Source organism: Drosophila novamexicana, unplaced genomic scaffold, assembly GCF_003285875.2.
Source record: "Drosophila novamexicana strain 15010-1031.04,08,12 unplaced genomic scaffold, DnovRS2.1 tig00000193-arrow-pilon, whole genome shotgun sequence".
Classification (NCBI taxonomy): domain Eukaryota; kingdom Metazoa; phylum Arthropoda; class Insecta; order Diptera; family Drosophilidae; genus Drosophila; species Drosophila novamexicana.
In genome coordinates, this window is record NW_020824787.1 from 8,913,956 (window position 1) to 8,927,867 (window position 13,912).

Below are 13,912 nucleotides of genomic sequence, written 5' to 3' on the forward strand. Positions count from 1 at the left end.
TCCACTGCCGCCGCACCATACACTTAACCAAGTTGTTGTGTCTGCTGCAAGCGGCCGAAAAACATTCGGAAAATGCAACTAAAATTCAGAGCACAACACAAAATGAGCTGCATTAGGCTTACAGGCCATTTTCCGACTACACTTCACAATGGGGGCTGCTGTTTTGAGAATCCCACTTCAGCACATTTTGTGTAACTTCTCGAAAGCTGTAGTTTTGTGTACACTAGCAGATTAGGATTGTAACTATGAGCCCAAAAAATATTTTTGAGTTGAAGTGAGAGCGAGTGTATCTGCAGCTCTCAAATTCAAATGAATAAACAAACACAACGCTTCGATAGAATCCACAAAGAGCTCAAATAAGTCCCATAATGAAATTCATTTTAATAGAAATAAATTTCCGTCAATTAAAACGTTCAGCTGGCGTTCCTTGTATACTGTCTATTGAAATATCATTAAATTAGCAAAACTAATTGATTTCAAATGCTTCAAATTAATTCCGCAATATAAATCAAAACAACTGCATTCAAGCGTACACCAAAGCTAATAATTATTAATTATAATATACATAAGCACAATGCGTATGGATATCAAACACAGCGCTTGGATAATACCTTCATGGAGGGTATAAAGCATTCGTAGACTTTTATCAAACAAGTAAAGCAAACGCGTAGAGAACTTATAGGAATTATAACTAATCATGGCATGTCAAATGTAACGTATATTTGACATAACGCCAAATTGCTTCCCTACGAAAAAATAAATGATTGCCCAATTTAAAATAAAAGGATATAGATATTAGTGTACCTGTCGTTAACGTTGTCAGATAGTTAGAAGGGAAAATAAAAAACTCGTAACAAAATAGTTGACAATAAGAAAAATGGCAATACTTTAATCAGACATGTTTAGATGAAAAGGATAAAAGCAAAGTGAAATCAAGGCTGTGAGATAGTTCGATCTGCAGTTCTTACATGCAAATTGAAATTTTACCCATATATTGGGAATCTCTCATTGCTAGCCACAATTTTTACTTGCTTTTTATTATGATATGCAGCAAATTCTAAATTCAAATGAACACAATTATGCTCCTTCATCCCAATTGCATCCAAAATTAGTGCTGCGAAGGAAAGTGCGATACAAAGTTATAAAAAATGAAATATATATACTTATGAACATGGAGGCATTTTACCACGGAGGAATCCTTGATTCGTACGCGCTTTCAGCTAAGAAAAGAGCACAAATAAGCCCGATAATGAACTTCATTTTTATAGAATAGTTGTACTTAATGAGTTTAACTGACGTTTCTTATATACTGTCTATTTAAATTAGCAAAACAAATTGATTTAAAAGGGTTCAAATTACTTCCGCAATATAATGCAAAATATCTGTAAGCGTTTTTCAGCGTTGATAAATATTAATTACATTAAACACGCTTGCAAACATACATATATACATATATGGTTACACAAATAGGGCGCCTACAAAATACCTTTAGTAAAGGTCTATAAAAATACCAAAAATGCCATATATCGATTTTAAACATATAGCAAAAATAGCCCGCACAAAATGTACAGCAATTATAACCAATCAGGACATTTTTCCATCAAATGCAACATATATTTTGACAAATTGCTTCCCAACGAAAAAAAATGATTGCCCAATTTATATAAAGGATATAGATACCAGTGAACCTGTCGCTAACGTTGTCAGATTGTTAGAAAGCAAAATCAAAACATGGTATAACAATAGTTGACAATAAGAAAAACCGCAATACTTTAATGCCACTCACACACACACACACATATATATATATAGAGGACATCAAATTGTTGGATGAAAAGACATAAAGCAAAGCGAAACCGATATGAGGCTGTGAGATGGACCGACTCAATCTGCTGCAGGTAGTAGTTGCAGGTTGCAGGCTTGCGGGATATAATGCCACGTCTGCGGTAACAACAACAACAATAACAACAACAGCAGCACATGCTGGCCACAAAAAAGCTTATCAGAAATTCCATTATGAAAAGTTGAACCAAAAAAGGCAACAACAACAACAGCAACAGCAATAGCAATGTCAACAAGAGCACTGGCTCTGCAGTAACAGGACCAAAAATATCAGACGCAGTCGAGACGATTCGGGCGGCGAATACGTCCATTGTATATGGTTTGTTGGCAGGGGGCGGCGACGACGGGGATGGTGGATGCTGCGTTACCTTTGATTTCATTTTTGCCGATTAATTGAAGCTTTTTATTGCACATTATACATATATAAGCACATAGGGCGTGGCCATGCATTGGCTACAACATTCTCTATCTGCTGCAGTGAAATGTATTCATTTTCGCAGACAGCACGGCGTATGCGTAACGTGTGTGTGTGAGTGTGCGAGTTTGATTTTCCACTTGCATGTCTATTATAATTTTCATCTGTGGTCTAGGACAATAAAGTCCATCTGTTGTCTGATAACTGTCTATCCAGCTGTCTATTAATATTTTATCAGACGGCCACGCCCCACATGAGAGGCCAGCAGGGTGGCAGGCAGGCGGACGACCTCATTCGATGCCGGCCACTTGAAGTTTTAGCACAGAGCAGACCCTACGAGCAATTCAGTTGCGTGTGTGTGCGTACGTGTATATGTGTGCGTGTGTGTGTTAATTATTTTGCATACAGCTGCCGAGAACCTGCAGCCAGGGGTCATCTTTACTGCTGCTGTTGCCTTTTCTGCCACTGCAGTGCAATATTACGTATACGTAATACGTTTTGTGGCTTTCTAACCGCAAAACTATTAAAGCAAGCAGGCAAATCGAATTGTTACGAAACGTATCAAAATTGCCAGGACGACCATTGCCAGCTATCGAAGCAGCAGCAGCGCCAGGACATGAAACAGGACATTGTTGAGCTGCTCTAATTGATTTTTGCGCTAGAGCTCAATTGTCATGGGCATACGTATTTCAATTGATATAGACTGTAGCTATTGGTGGCATTGTGATGGAAAACTGGGGCGGTACAGCGGAACCTGTGACAGAATAGCACTAGCAGTAGTTGAGTATTTGCGGTTTACATATAAGTTACCTACAAAAAGGGAACACTTATCAATAGTTCAAGTATCGCATCTGTATTGACCTGCTTGTGCCACTAAGCTTCTCATACGAAGGATATTTTATATTATGAATACATTTGGATTCATAGAAATTCAAAACTATTTTAAATGAGGTAAAAAAAATGTGTAAAAAGAAAGAGTCCATTAGGATGACATTAAATACAAAACATAATCAGGAAAAAATATCTAAATAAATAGATCCTTGGAAAATAAGATCTAGTACTAGAATTTCACGAATATAAACGACCTGCTTTCGATAGTACTTTCTCTCTTAAATCTAAACGCGCTTGCTCAACCTTAATATCCGACATCTCATATTATCTTCTTTGTTTCATATATTACTAACAGCGCCACCCTTGTCGCAGTTGCCACACTTCGTCCTGGTGCAAGCGATCATCTGAGAAAGGAATTTCGCAGCAAAGCTAAGCAGTTGGCGCGTCTCAGCGATGCGAATGTGGCTCGCTTGGTGGGCGCCTGCCTGCGGGATGAGCCCATATGTATTGTGCAGGACTATTCGAATTGTCTGGGTGACTTGAATCAATTTCTGCAGGAGCATGTGGCTGAAACAAGCGGACTGATGGCCAACAAGAGTCTGAGGTATGTAAAGATAAACAGGCAGAGAGAGAGAGAGAGAGAGAGAATATACTTGTGCTTTGGCGCTTAACTGAACAACACTCTAATGTGCTGTCTCTTTTGGTTTTTGGCTGCGTTTTTGCGTGCGTTTTTATCATGTTTCCGTTACCGACGCCATTTGCCGACGCTACACTTCCGGTCTCGTGTTCAATGATTACGCCGATCCACCACCGAACAACCACCAACAACATGCGCAAACGGATGTAAAAACTTCGTTAACTTTGCTGCTGCTGCCGCTGCTATCGTCATCGTTGTCGTTGTCGTTGTGGTCCTTACCACACGCGAAAACTTTTCAAATTCTCATTTGACGTTGGCATCCTCCTCCGCCCGGCATCCGTTTCGTGCCCCACCATGCCCCACCAACCGTGCAACAACGTCTTGTAGCTATGGCTGCTTAGTCTACATTGCCACACAAATTGCATCGGGCATGAAGCATTTGGAGCAAATGAATTTCGTACATCGGGATCTGGCAACAAGGTAAGTACTTGAGATAAGAACACCTTACACCACTGTTAGCTGCCCCTCGGTTTGAATTTTTGTCGCACCATTGCAGAAAATTTAACTTAAAGTTAACATGTTGAAAGTTCTTTTATTTTTTGTCCACTTTGTGGTGCGTGCTTAAAAACTTTTTCAACTTGCGCTCGTGAGCCGAGAGAATATAAGAGAACGTATTTTGCAAATTGCATGCTTCTTAATTCCGACGAAAAATAATGAAATGGTCGAAAACAAATACTTTTTGAGTATTTTTGAAATATTTTAAGAATTTAAAAAACCATGAATGTGAACTATCCTAAAGATAAGGTTAGATAAAATTTGTTTCTAATAACTATTTGAAAAAAGAAATATGTGTATGCAAATTTTTGTACAAAATCCTGTAAGATTCTACTTTGGAATTGGAACTTCCACCTCAAAGCATTAAGGTATTTAAGAACTCTCGTTACGTTATGTACCTTTATTATTATCGAAATTGTCTCCGAATATGAGAAGCTCTGAAAACTGAGAACAAATTGTGCTTTGAGGCGCACTTTGCATTGCCAATTTCAGCTGCGTTCTCAGGTTACTTTAATGAAATTATGTGTACCTCCGCACAAATGAAATCAACTAATATTATCACATTATTACCAACCAGAATTTTGCTGGCAAGTAGTGGAAAGTGAATAAAAAGACAGCCAAGCTATAAATAAAATGGTAATTCAATATATCGAAGAGCTACCGAACGCTGTTGTCTACACATTTGCGCATAAAATGTAATCAATTAAAATTAATTTGCTAATGAAAATGTCAACAAGGAGAGCAGCAGCAGCAGCAACAGCAATCAACACGACAGCAACAATAACAGCAGCTACAACAATGGCCATGGCAACACTTGACGACGTTCTTGTCGTTTATGGGCGAATTTTTTGCTTTTAGCTTATATAAATGAATGATAGACAGTTGTTATAGCAGCCAACCGCTCGACCCCACATCCAGCGCTGACGTCGTTGTCGTTGTCATTGTCGTCATAACAAATCAATAGACTTGTAGAGCATGTAACATGCTATGGCATGGCCATATTTCTTCAATGTCTTTGAAATCCAATAAGAGTTTTTTGCTATTTTTGGGCACGCAATTGTCAAACACAATCCTCTGTCACGCCCAGCCCGCACCGTCACACAAATAATGACTTTCATTGCATAACAATGCAATCCAATAATAATCATAAAAAAGAAAGAAAGAAAAAACGAATATAGTCGATATACATAGGTAAGCAACATATCATTTGACAGCAATTGGCCATGGCGGCCAATGTGTGCCATGAGTTATCTATTTCCTTCTTTTTTTTTTCGTTTGGCCATGTTCAAAAATTTGTTTTTGAGCAACACCGAATGAATGGCTGGCAATAAATTTGTAGACATGACAATGCGACGTTTGCGCAATAAGACCGCAAATATTGTGCATGCAAGTCTCCTCGGAATATTTATGTTGGTCTTGCCTTAGCAGCAGCGCATATTAAGCATACGCCACGTAACACCAATTGTGTTCGCACACTCTACCAGACAGCTACAGAAATACCTATTTTCCATTTTTAAATTGCCTAACCAAATCCCAGACATGTTAACTGACCCGTTGTCTAGCAATTTGAGTTTCTTACAGCTTCAATTAGTATGACAAAGCCAGAGAGCTTAGTCCTGATGTCAGCAAGGACATCAGCTAAAGCACTTGTAAGCAGCACACAATGTTCTTGGTTTTCGTTAGCTTAGCATATTTGCCATAAAAATTAACTAAGATTTCGGCCTGAATTCACTTAAATAAGATTTCTGCTACATTTGCTCAGCCAAACAAAAGGCCCAAGCCCAAAAATATAAACACACACACACACACCCACATGCACAGTGTATTTTTAGCATTGTTTGATTTGTCATTTTACCTAGCGCATTGACAACGAGACAGAGACAGCTACTCAGGACGAGCCAGCAAATATTAGCTGCAAAAACCACACAAAATGGCAAGTGATTGTAGAAAAAAAAATGCTGAATGATATTTGCACAGGGAAACAAGAGACAACGGACTAGAAATAAGAGATACGAGCATTATAGACTTTAGACATATGTTATATGTTCCATATTATTATTTATACATAAAGGAAGGAAAACCCTATTCGGAAGCCCTGTTAAACATGCTATTTTTAATCAGATAACTTTCCTTATTGGAAATCTATGGATATATATTTTTAGATCTTAACATTTGTATTCAAATTTAGATTAGAATATTTGTTATTGAAGCAAAAATATTTGCTTCAGATTTAAATTCTTGTTCAGAACATCTGTTAAAATGCTAAAATACTTCTCAACAGCCACCCACAACAAACTGTCCCATGCCGCTGTGTCTCTTATATTAGTTAAAATTTCACAACAATTTCAGCCGCCTGCCCGTACAACTGTAAAGTAGTTCTGGCCACAAGCCAAATTTGCACAAATTTGCCATCACCTTCCTTCCTCCCACCATGCGCACGCTTTGCACTGTGGAGAAGTTGTCACAGTTGGCACTGGGAGGCATACAAATTGTTGGCCAATGTTGAGGACTCTCAGACTCGTGCCACGGCCACTATTAAAATTTTATACTTAACTAATGTGCTGTTGGTTGGGATTTTACTTCTGGTCGGATGCCAATGGCAAACAGCTGACGTCGAGAAAATTCTCAGCAGTGCCACAAAAGAGAAAATTCAGTAAATAAGTGTACACAGTTGCATGCAGCATACAGGCGAACATGTGTTTAGTCAACAGGATGCGGAATTGTCTTGGGGTCGGTGTTTGTGCAGTTACAACCATTTTTTTTTTTTTTGGACCACGCCCACGTAGGAAATGGGTTTATTGCTGTTGTAAATATTGTAAAATGTTTTGTGAGCACAACCAAAAAGAAAACAAACTAAAAGAAACAAAAATTTAATTCATTTCACCCACACCAGCTAAGCCTGAAGTTTAGTTGATGTCGGCAAAATGCTAAAATCCTCTCAGCTTCTGCGGTTGGTTTTGTCTGGCAACTGGACCGGCGAGTGGCCATGTATCATTGATTTCAGAGTTTTTGTTCAAATGTTGCTGAGTTTGTTCGCCGAGCTCTGTGTTTTATAATTTAAGTGCATGTTCTTAACCACAATTTCAGTTCGTTGTCTTTCAAATGTCTGCAGTCAGACTTTTCAATCAGCATGAGGTGTAGCAGAAAAGCCGACGGAAAATGTGCGGCTTAAACAGAAATACTTTGCTTATGTTAGACATTTTATTTTTTATACCCTTGCAGAGGTTATTATAATTTTGTCATGAATGCGTTACGCATAGAAAGAGACATCTCCGACTCCGTAATGTATATATATTCTTGATCAGTATCAATAGCCGAGTCGATACAGCCATGTCCCTCTGTCCGTCTGTATGTTTCTATACGAATTAGTCGCTCACTTTAAAAGCTATCTTTATGAAACTTTGCGGAAGTGCCTCTTTCTGTTTCACGCAGTACATACATATGTCGGAACCAGCTGGATCGGACCACTATATCATATAGCTGCCATAGGAACAATCATTTAGAGATTCCACTATGCTCCCTTCTTTTTGCAAAATCTTAATTACATCTTAATTACTACTGTATTATGTAGCTGCCATAGGAACGATCGGTCGAAAACTAGGTTCTTGTATAAACAATTTTTTTGCTTTTCAAGATATCTTTCCTATGCTTCTTAGATACGTGCATAGCACTATGAGCATTATGAAAAGGTTGGGTGTGCAAGGGTATTAGATCTTCGGCGTGCCGAAGATAGCCCTTCTTTCTCGTTTATATTCTAGTGGAAGTTTAGGAACATAAACAAAAATATAGCGTAAAATAGAAAGATTTGGGTCAATGAAATAATCTATTTTAATTATAATTATTATTGCAATGCCAAATATTTTATAGAAATTTATAGGGCTTATTAATTTTTAAATCAGCCCAAACAAATACAACCTAAACAAATTGATTGCGTTTTAATGCCTTAAAGATTCTGTAAATTAACTTGGCAAAATGTGTATTTTATGTTCAAATTAACTTTATTTTCAACTTTTCTCTTAGAAAATGTTGAAATCATGAAGGAAATGTTAACATACTTTTGTTAATTTTAATCTTAAATATTTTTAAATTTCTTAAAACCATTTTCGTATTTTACTTTGATTTATATTCAAATATGCTAAGAGCTTGCTTCATCAATCTACTGCAATCTTCTTACTTAGTTTTACATCGATTAGGCTCTTTTGTCTATTATCGCTCGCACAAATTCTTTGAGTCTTTTCCACCTATACATTGCCTTACAATAATTTCCAATCAATTACACAATTAACCTTCGAGCATCTGAAAGTAATTTTGCTATACTATAGGCAGTGAAAAGGGCTTGTATACTCGTAAACTATAAATGATTTAAATGGGACGACGTTGTCGTTATGGCAACACTTTTATCAACATTTCCTGCCAGCAAGGCGAGAGAAAACGCATGTGAAGGAAGTTGAGAACCACAGGATATGAAAATAAAACAAGCAGCTGCTGCTGCTGCAGCATGCAACAGAATCCTTGGCCAAAAAGTGGAATGCATTTCGGCCTTTAAATAGTTTTGCCTACTTTCGAGCGGCAAAGCAGCTGGCAGCAGCAACAGCAGTTGCACCAGCACCAGCAAAAACAATGTGCCCTCTTTTGCTCGCTCTCTTGCTCCGCTGAAAGTTTACACTGTGCAAATATGCAGAACACACCAGCATACACGCTCACACACACATACACACGCACACACTTGTAGAGGCACCCATCCATTTCCTTTCACCCTACACGACTGGTGCATATTGTATAACGACGCATTTTTTCCGCTTTTGCCGCTGCTACAAAACTCTTATCAGCGCCATTTCCCTTTTGGCCAAGAGTGGGCGTCATGTGGGCTTGGCGTGGCATTGCGTGCACCCAGAAATTGTTTAAAAATAGTTTGCAAGTGGTAAAGAAGATGATGAAAAAAATCCCCTTACAAATACACACATACACACACTTGAATGAAAGCCCCAAAGATATGAAATTTTGCGCCGAGTGTTGACTGAAGGGCGCACAAGTGGGCGTGCCCCGGCTGTGTTGTCATTTATTGCCATTGCTGTGCGTAGTTTTCATGTAATTTTCAAGTATTTTTTCAACACCAAAAAACTGTGCAACTAGCAAAACTTCTTGCCATACCCTGTACAAATTCAAAAAGTGAGCTAGTTATGTGAATAAAGGCTATAAGTTCAGCTTTGATTTATATTTTTAATTGAATTAACTTTTATATTTTTTAAGCAACTTTTTTAATTTCGTTTAAAATTTGTAGCCAATTTGTAGTTGAAGGATGTCCGAGGGTAAAGCTTTTTTAATCTTTGTACTTAGCAAAAATATTTTTTGCTGACAATAATAAAAAATATATAAAAAATCGACATTAGCATAAGAATATAATTTAATTTATTTAATTGAATATATATCATTATTTAACGATTTAGTGAACCACCTTTATTTCCGTCGATCCTTATAAAACTTATTGCTAAGAGATATGTTAGTTTACATTTCTAATGGTACTTGCCGCAATGCACCAAACTTTTGTCATTCGCCCACACAGAACATAAGTGTGTGTGTGTGTGTGTGTATGTGTGTGTGTATCTTTGTCGTGTGCATGTGTATATTTTAAGTATATATATATGTGTGTGTGTGTGTGTGTGTGCATAACCCATCGTTGTTCGCTGTGTCTGGCCCCATAGCGCACATCAGCTAAGTAAATAACATTTTTCGCACTCTTAGTCACGTTCCTAATCATTTTTATTTGGTAACTGTTCGGAAAATGTTTGCACACCAGCAGCAGCAGCAGCAGCAGCAGCAGTAGCTGTAGCAGTAGCAGTAACAGTAGCAGTCTACTGTAAGTATACTCTCGCACACACAGACACAGTCACACTAGTTGGTACACACACATATAGAATATTTGTCGAAATGAGCTTTGGCACTAATATCGTTTATTAGCTTGGCACTTGAGTGTTTAAATGCTGAAAAATTGTTCGTGATAGTCCTTGGCAGGACAACGACGGACGTGCAGCATGGGTTGAGGAAGCCAACAGACACGCCGAATGTCCTCGCCATCGTTGAGTTTAATTTGAAATTAGTTGAACAGTTGTCGGTTTTGCGTTTTGTGCCAACCAAGCATTTTGTGTGTGTGTCCAAATACTTGGCAGCCATTGAGAGTGGGTATATGGGATTACAGGGAGGCAGGTTAGATTGCAGAGAATGTTGTAATAGGTCGCGGGTTCAATTGGTGTAAGGGAAAGATGGATTTGAACAGTCGACCTTTCGCTGGTTACCCTCTAAGATAGACTTATTCAATTTAAAAGATATTGTATTGAGTGCACTCGAATATGTTTTCTTCCAGCATTCGCACAAACGCAACTTTATTGTTTCCATAAATCCGTCCAAACAAGATATAAAAATAACTTTCATCATAGTATGCGACCACAAAAACCGCCATTTCCATTACGTTATGTGAATATCAAGTGCTCACATGTGTAGTTGCATCGATTGTTGAACTTGACAACTTTTGCATTAAAAGCTAAAACCTGGCAGCTATCCAAAACCAAATCCACTAAGAGTTGCACCTGCATGTGGTCACATAACACATACACACACACACTTACACATTTATATGCAGAATGTATATGTGGGCGTGGCTGTCTGTGGCATTGCGATTGCTGGCGCTGCTGCTGCTGTTGCTGCTGCTGTTTGCATATTGTTATTAATTTTCATTTTGAATGGCATGTTGACAGTCACTTTGACACTGACAGCTTTGCTAAAAAGTATCAGCCAAGTGCCAGAGAGATGGAGAGCGGCAGCAGCAGGAATATATGTTGATCCTGCTGAGAGCTAAAAGCTGCTACGGCCACTCGGCGTCAAAAGGTTTATAATTTCAAAACAGCCAACTCTGATGTGGCACGTCAACAATATGCAGCAGGTGTAAATCTCGCACGCACAGAGATACACGCCAACACACACACACAGAGAGAGAGAGAGAGATTTTCTGTATATGTGTGCGTTTGTATTTGTAAGTTTGCTGAGCCAAGTTTAACTTTTGGCCAGAATAGAGCAGCAAATGCCGCTTGCTGTTGCACAACTGATAAGCGAATAGTAGAACGGGCTGCAACCACAATTTCAAGTCCGCATCTTTGAATCTGTCAGTTAATGATATTTTTTTTATTTAAAACTCTTTGCTGAGGGGGGCCTGGCGGCGAGGGCGCCATTCAGTTTTCTGTTTGGCTTAGCTCAAGTGACGTTTTTCCTTGGCTCGTTGCAGCCCCTTGAGCTTTCGCTTTTTGCTTTCTTAATTACACCACTCGAAAAATGGCTCGAAAGTGCAGCAGTGCCCAACAAAATTGCAGACACGCAAATAACCGCAGCCCCCGAGGTGCTTCGCAATGCTAAAATAACAGTAGAAACAGAAGTGGTAAGCCGAAGGAGCCCAACTTACAGGGAAATGCTCTATGAAGGAAATAGAAAACAAGCACTTACATATATAAAGAAAAATGCCTAAGTTCTTCAATGAATATAAAAATATATATGCAAATATTCAACAACTAAAGAAGACCATAATTTATTATATACGTTACATACTTGTAGCTAAATTCAAGCTACCCAATAAGCATGTATAAGCAACAGCACTAACAGCTCTAGCCTTGGAATTTCGAATGCAGCCGTTCTGCACTCGTGTTGCATGACAAAAAACCTTGGATAACTCAGCGTATGCGCAATATTTGGTTTTTACGTATACCATATTTATTTACCACTTACTTTGCGTGCCGTGTTTAAATAGTGGCTTACTGTGGTCGCACGGAAATTTGAGCTTACAGTATTTAGATGAAAATTTCAAATCGACATTTTCAATGAATTTTTTGCCCTTTTTTTGAGAATTGATTTTGTTAATATTTCTCTGCTCTCATTTAAATTAAAATATTCAATTACAATTCATTTAAAACTATTGTAAAAAGTATTCAATGCCTATAATTAAAATCTAGACCATATGAACTGCAGCTGAATATAATATTGCTCTGTTGCCCAATTTAACCACCAACTTTTCCTGGATATTCTTCATAAACAACCAGCACGTTCTTTCATTTCTGTAGCAACATATTCCACATTTTGTTGAGAAAAAAAAAGAAGAAAAACAACGAGTTTGTGTATGTGCTATAAATATAATTCGTTGACCATGTTGTGTTTGTTGTTGTCGCTGGTGTCCTTTTTGGGGCACGGGACTCGGGTTCCATGTCCGTTATTGCTGTTATTATTGTTGTTGGCCAGCATTTCGACACCTTTTTCGCACATAAATTTTAATAACACATTCCAGAAACGCAGTGCATGTAAATTGCACCCACACGATACGCTCACATAACCATATTATGTTCATGCATGTATGTATATATGCATGTGTGCCATTGTGTGAGTGTAAGTATATATTTTGTATGTGCAAAACACACAAAACAATTCCCAAATGTCGCGACACGTAACGCTGAAAAACGCTACTGCTGCTGCTGCTGCAATTGGCAAACAAGTCAAGGTGGTAAATAGCAAATGGAACACAGAAAAGTTGGTAGGGTATTCGTGGAATCAGGTAGATTGCAAGGCAGCTGGTAGGGGGTGTATCCAACGGGGACGACCTACATGTCGCTCATTTTGTGTCAACTGCGCAACGTAAATTGCCAAAAGGGCAGCCAAGAACAACAAGAGCAACAACATGATGCAACAACAAAGTCGGGCCCGTTGACAAGTTAAAAAGTTGTGCGGGCATACAAAAAAAAAAAAAACAGAAACAAACAGCAGCAGCAGCAGCAGTAGCAACAGCAACAGTCAATAAACTATAAAATATGCAATGTTTGAATATTTTTTCAACGAAAATATTTTATGCATGCAGGTGAATTGATTCAACGAGCTGCCAACGAACCAGCCAAACAGTCAAGCGCTGGCATTCAGTCAGCCAACCAAATGGCAACCAACAACGTTGCACCCAAAGGAAATTAGCTTGACAGGAAATTCCACACAACATTGCTGCGACGAGGCCGCGAAACCACCAAAGACCACCCAACATACCCAACCACCCAAGCACCACCATATGCCCATTGCACCGCCCAAAACTCTGGCTGCCACAATGCACGTTGACATTTTCGCTCATGCCGATTTTCATATTACATTTGGTTGAGCTTAAATGACAAATGTGGTTGGTAAGCCGACGTCTGGGGCCTGCCTTCCACCGCCCGTGGGGACCACCCCTATGCATCCTTGGTCTGCCTCTGGGCTGCTCCTACTGTGCAGATCGTTGCCGGCTTGCACTGAAGTTGAGGCATTTTCGGTTTGCGGTATTATTGCCAAATGACAGTCCAACTGACTGACTGAATGACTGCCTGAATGACTCTATATTTGAGTTCCTGGGTGTGAGTGTGTGTGTGCGTGTGTGATTGAGTGTATGCGCCTCTGTCTGGTCGCGTTGGCTTTGTGATTCTGATGGATTGTGTTGGTAGTGGCAGCAATGCGGCGACAACGGCTCTCATGTTGTGGACTGACTCGACTTTTTTGCTTATATGCAGATAAAAAGATATGTACACAACAACAACAATAAGGTAGAAAAAACCGTCGGATGCTCTTAATAATTGCTAAGAAAT

The 13,912-nt window shown here is 38.9% G+C and overlaps 1 protein-coding gene and 1 long non-coding RNA gene across 2 annotated transcripts in view; one reads left to right on the top strand and one right to left on the bottom strand.

Annotated features, from left to right (window-relative positions):
* Positions 1–13,912, top strand: part of LOC115759338 (discoidin domain-containing receptor 2) — a 101,511-nt gene that overhangs the window by 51,071 nt on the left and 36,528 nt on the right. The window contains exons 12-13 of the mRNA XM_030700257.1: positions 3,444–3,692; positions 4,113–4,205. Of these exons, the coding sequence (XP_030556117.1) occupies positions 3,444–3,692; positions 4,113–4,205 (342 nt within the window). The remainder of the gene's footprint in view (positions 1–3,443; positions 3,693–4,112; positions 4,206–13,912) is intronic.
* On the bottom strand, positions 860–1,287 carry LOC115758942. Its single transcript, XR_004017470.1, has 2 exons — positions 1,187–1,287; positions 860–1,114 (listed from the first exon to the last, which is right to left on the bottom strand). It is a non-coding gene; the product is annotated as an uncharacterized LOC115758942 (long non-coding RNA).